The sequence below is a fragment of the Leptidea sinapis genome, chromosome 6 (assembly GCF_905404315.1).
Source record: "Leptidea sinapis chromosome 6, ilLepSina1.1, whole genome shotgun sequence".
NCBI classification, from domain to species: Eukaryota; Metazoa; Arthropoda; class Insecta; order Lepidoptera; family Pieridae; genus Leptidea; species Leptidea sinapis.
The window spans coordinates 5,028,029-5,034,076 of record NC_066270.1 but is presented as its reverse complement, the minus strand read 5'-3'; the positions used below and the strand labels follow the sequence as shown (position 1 = coordinate 5,034,076).

The following is a 6,048-nucleotide window of genomic DNA, read 5'->3' as shown; positions in this document are numbered from 1 at the left end:
ATAAAACAACACCCTGGATAAAAATTATATAACATCGCATAATACGGACATAACTTTCAAAACGTTTATCAAAAATCGCCGCACATATTATAGAAAAAAAAAGTCACATCCAACACTAACCTACATCATTAATTTTACTAAAGCGGTTCTATAACAGTGTTTACTATACATTGACAAGTAAGGCTTGGACCATAATATTATCGTTGTTATAAGGATGGTGATCATTTATGAATCTTTTTCTTGAGAATCTTATTTTTCTACACCGCAAATTTCAGTGTGTAAACAGCAATGGTTAATATTTTCATTGTTATACGTAAAAAAAACATAATTATAAGGCTTTATTAATCAATCTTAGTAAGTTATGTACAAAAAAGAACAAATTAAATCTAATCTTAATAATAATAAGTCTAATTAAAATTTTTTTTACTTAATTTACACCGGTATCCATAAGATTGTCTTGTTCTGTCCAAAAGGCTGGCGACGCTGCTGTAATTCCTCTGATGATGCAAGAAAATGTGGTGGACCCTTACGCTCATATGCTATCTTCCATAATAAAATACATATATAAATACTTATTTAAAACAATTTAATAATAATAAACAATACATAACAAACAAGTGAATAAAATTGACGATGATAATAGTTTAGGAAATACTTTCTGAACATAAAAACCAGCGATGTACGTAAAATCACTTCACAGTCGCAAGAAAACAACATATCCAGCGCAATAGTAAAAGTAACGCACAATAATGGAAAGGCAACCGATCCATTTCACCAACGTATAAAACGTCTGCGGGGAACAACCACAGCATCAGTCAATTAAAGTGTTACCAAGAGAAGCAACATGATCGCAATTGTAAGTATTGTGTTATGTAACGCGGAAACAGGAACTTCCGACGTATCTCCTTGCATTACATAAGTGTTTTAAACTGGACAGAATCTGCGGAATTAACTGCTGATTCCAATTTCAAATTAATATTTATTGGAAGAAGAAATTTTTTTTGAATTAAATAAAATTATTAATAAGTAGACTATAATCTAACACATCAACAATAAAATTGTTAAGTAATATATAACTAACTGTTGGTCTGTCCCGAGCAATACTCTCGTACAGTTGCCATCTGGAGTTTGATATAATGGGGTCGTATCGTTAAAATGCTAATCGGTACTCCTTAAGTCGATTTACACTGCGTTACAATAATGATGATTGTTTATTAGGAAAATCATGCCCCTAAAATATAACTGTTTAATTTAAATATTCCTGTTTTCCAGAAAATAACAGCCGTCCTCTTGTTAGCTGCGTTGGCAGCAGGAAGACCCTCAGACGAATGGGAGCCCGAAGGTCAAACCCACTCGGAACACACGAAGCCGTACCACGTGACGGTGGTCAAGAAGATCGGCGTGCCAATCCCGCACCCGGTGGCTGTCTCAGTTCCGCAGTACGTCAAAGTGCCGATACCTCACCCGTACCCGGTCCACGTCACTGTGGAACAGCCTATCCACGTACCCGTTTATAAGGTATGACTTTATTTAAAAAGACCAACAGTTGACCACTGCAATTTCACACAGCGTCTCCATTAGGCTTTGTAATTTAAGCATATTTTTTCATGTTTTGTCTGCAACGGTCTATTTGAGTCCGTGGTCAGTTAACAGAGACCAGAGACCGGGGAGACTGAACCCATAAAAGTAGGCCTTAAGGTCATTTATTACTTAGAATTCTTGTAAATGGGGACGAATTGCTCTCAGATAGAAATAACTTGCCCAAGTTGAGGGGAAGTAAACAGTCTGTATGTGATGTGTTCGTCCGGGGCAGTGTCAGTGTTTCTGCCACAAATGAGTGTTGCACTTGTACCACGCTTCGATTTGAACGTTTCGGTTTGAAGGGAGTGTGTTTCGGGAAACTTATAGAAACACGAGACGATCTTTAAGTCTCATGCTGACTAATCCAGCAGTTGTTGTATCGGAGCCCGGACATTGTTATGGACAAGCCGCATTACATGAGGTAGGCCATCTGCTCGTTTTGTAACTTATTTAGTAGTTTAGTTATTTATAAGTTCATGAGATTTTCTTATTGCATTTTAAAAAGTATATAGAGAGCTTACGGTTCTCTATCTTAATATATATAAATCCAGTGTCCTGATGTTTGTTTTCCGTGAACTCCTCAACTAATGAACGGATTTTAATGTGGATTAATTACTTCATGGAGTGCATTTTAGTCCAACTTGAGAGATAGGATAGTTTTTATTTCGATTTGGCACCCATAATTATATTTATTTCCAATATTTGATGGGTATGGACATAATATTTTCTATGAGAGAATTTATTGACGCACGGTTTAACAGTTCTGCTGTGAAACAGGGAGCATCGAGTCAGTCGAGTCAGCTAGTCTGATTGTAAATATTCACATGAGAGCAACAACGGAAAAATCGCAAGCTTCTCTACTATTTGATTTTAATTTAAGGAACTATTTAAAAAATCGTGTGAACTAGAGCGTTCACCAAGCTATTAGTGAAATTAAAGTACAAAGGCTCTGAAGTAGATAAAAAATATTTAAATAGCAGCGGAGTACGACACTCGAATCGTTGCTCGATATTCATACGATTTTGATATCGATTCGACCAAGAAGCCCTCCGAATCGATTAATAAACTGTACCAAAATAAGTGGACAAAAATCTGTGTCATTACATCATGCATGATATAATATTGAACAATTAAGAGAGAGCGATTCGCAGAGAGTTATCAGAGCATAAATATGATCTCAGAGTTATTTAACTCGAGCAAGTTATATCTATTGCTATTGTTGATCTATGAAGCTACAGTAGTACACGGATCAAAAAATGTTTTTCACTGTTCGACTAACTGAAGCTTGATGAAATTTTGTACCTAGTGTTCGAATTAAGGTCATATAAGATACCCCAGAAATAATACTTAAAACACACACAAGTTATAGAATAATTGCTATCTATTTTATTTATGTTTTGGTGTATTTAATTCTGACTTTTGCGTTATTACAAAGAAAGCTATCTTGTCGCACAACTATTGATTGACACGAACTCGATAATTTGAGAGGTTTCGTTAAAATCTTTCGACGACACTTTACTGGTTACGTTTAAGTGTGGCGCATTTTTGGTACTAAATAATAAGTATCAGTAATTGTTTTTGAATAATTCTGAAATAGTTATAAACAAAATTACTTCACCTAAATATTTTCGTAACAATCTTGGTTGCAGGACTAAATTGTACCAAACTATGGCTATATCGAATTTACTCCTTTTTCCAGGTGGTTCATCAAGTTGTAGAAAAGCCAGTACCATACACCGTCGAGAAGCCTGTCCCATACGAAGTGGAGAAGCCATACCCCGTTGAAGTTGAGAAGAAAGTCGAAATTCCAATCCCCAAGCCCTACCCAGTCCATGTGCCAGTGTACAAACATATCTACCATCATAAGGGAGGAAAACATTAAGCCCTGTCGGTCCAACTCTTTGGTCTAAACGAGGTTTAGTTTTTTGATACTTACAATCTGACCTGACTAGTTTATTACTCATTTTATGGTTACACTTTTGGGCATTTCACTATATTACTAATCAATTTATTAGGAGGATGTAAACTCTACTGTCCAGCCTTACTTAATGCTTATTTGGCAGAATTTCTTAAAACATTTGCCATAACTTAAACGATAAAATTTACATAATTTTATAAATTATGACCCGCCTGATTATAGAGTTTCTTCTTCTAGCGTATTATTATGCCCAACAAAATGTGTAACTAATTGGATTGGAAAATTTCGCCAATCCGGACTCAATTGTTTTCGATAATGGTAGCCCTGTTGTCTTTGAATAGTGTTGTGTACAGTATCGCTTGCATGTGATATTTATTGTGTGTTTATTATGATCATTGTTGACTATTGTGTAAATGTTATTTAGTTGTTAATAAATAGAATAAAGTTGTTAACTAATAAGCAATCTATTATTAATATTTCTATACATCATACTCCCTTTAAGGTCCATAGCTTTAAGATCTCTAAGTAATAATGGTATGAAAGAACTGCAGCCGGTAATTGGTTTCTCGCAAAACGCACGGTAGTACAGCACCAGACGTCAACATGAAGCCGATGGAATTTGGCAGCTCGTATCAAACTGAACAACTCCTTAGAGCATTCCCTGTGATATGTGCGGGAGAAGATAAAGAGAGAAGAGATCACATCTCTAGGCAACGTCAAAGGATCAAACCTATCGGAGATAACTTGATCGTCGATGATTCAAGTCGCTCTTTGTTGTATGTGGTCAAATGGAAGAAGATGGAACTGGAGGCACCCTCACTTTTACTTTTAAATGACCATGGAACTGAATGTTGCTCGATATATAAACGCTGAGTTTATTTGCCAGTTATAGTAGTGATCTTAAATCGAGTGGATACAACAAAGGGAGACTTTTTATCGGTAAACGACAATTTTGTGTCTGCTTAGGGTTGAACTGGACTAAATTTATTCGAGACCATTATGAGACTATACATAGCAAACTCTCGGTTTAAGCCATAAGTTTACTCCAGTTTTTAAAGACGCAATCCTGAGCGATCTTCATAGCAATGAATTCCGCAGATTTGCAGCATATCATGGATTCTATGTCTACGCATGCACCATCGATAACAACCTAGATGCGCCGATCAGCCAAAAAGCTAGTGACTCATTTGCATAACTCTTTGGTAGCCCATAGGAGGGCAGCTTCGCTATAAGCGTTTTGTGCCATACTCGATCGAAGGCTTTCGCTGTGTCCGCTGTGATTTTGACTCAACCACATTAGCTCATTTATGAGTTAAAACTAAAAGATCACCAGCAGAGCGACCTTGAAGGAGACCGTATATAGACATAAGAGTTGTCTATTCACATAATTGTCTGTACAGATTTTGACATCCTTTTGGTACACTGTATGGAGGATAGAGGTAAGGAAAATCATCTCTTAAGGGAGAAAAGTTGAAAAAGTCTCCAGCTTATGCTGTAAATATTAGTTCAAAAAACTTCCACAATGGCGCTGATTAATATTTGCTAGTTAATTATTGAAAATTTCAACAACTTACGTCGTACAACATATTGTAGTAAATATAACTTTAAAGAATTATTATAGGGAAACGTGCACCTAGAGTGATAAGTATTATTTTATATTTGGTGCTTCTTTTACCCTTGCTACTGTGGTAATGCATCTTTCGGACACTTTTTCATATACACAGATGATTCTACTTACCTCTACCCTCCATAGTACACTGGCAACTTTATTTGACACATAAGTAACTGCCACTTATGTTTAAACAATGTAATTGACGCATATTGATTGGAGCATCGAGCATAGAACTCAATGACATTGTATATACATAATTGAAATATTTAAAATTATTGCGACCAAAATCTATGGACAATACTGGACTCAAACCTTTGCTTCCAGGGCTATCACCGCTGGAACTCTTAACCGTACTGTACCAATTAGGTATACGTCCCATTACGCATCGTCCATTGGCGCAGTCAGCCGCAAGCACAAAGCCGGTCTGAGGTTCGAGTCTCCTTAGGAGACGCCCCGCGACTGTTGTTGCGTAGTCTTTGCGGCCTCCACGTCCCACGTCCTATGTCGCTGTAAAAGCCTTCAGGGCCAACAGCAACGAGGAGGTTTTTAGTCGGTATGGGGTGTCTTCTTGCACGGACAATCGTGTCCGACATATTACGGTATTTTCCTCCTCTCGAAAAAAAAAATTTGGCGCAATTTCAAATCCAACATCATCTATAAATGCACAAATATTAATTTGGATTTTTTTACGGGTCGCCTATTGGTATACGATCACCAGAGCTGATACTCTAACACCAGAAAAGCGTCGATCAAACGAACAGTATGAATTCGAAAACCAAAAATACATTGGTTAAATGGCGGCATCGGCGGTTATTCCGAAAATTGGTGGAGGTCATTTCGAAATAAAAAAAAGCGGCCAAATACGAGTCGGACTCGCCCATGAAGGGTTCCGTAGTAACAAGTAACAGAATATTAAAGTTCTTGTAGCTCGTTATTA

The 6,048-nt window shown here is 36.8% G+C and overlaps 1 protein-coding gene across 1 annotated transcript; it reads left to right on the top strand.

Annotated features, from left to right (window-relative positions):
* Window positions 1-764: 764 nt before the first annotated feature.
* LOC126964814 (uncharacterized) lies at window positions 765-3,958 on the top strand. Its single transcript, XM_050808088.1, has 3 exons — window positions 765-856; window positions 1,273-1,518; window positions 3,281-3,958. The coding sequence occupies exons 1-3, from the start codon at window positions 845-847 to the stop codon at window positions 3,461-3,463; spliced, it is 441 nt and encodes a 146-aa protein (XP_050664045.1). The 5' UTR covers window positions 765-844; the 3' UTR covers window positions 3,464-3,958.
* The last annotated feature ends 2,090 nt before the right edge of the window (window positions 3,959-6,048 follow it).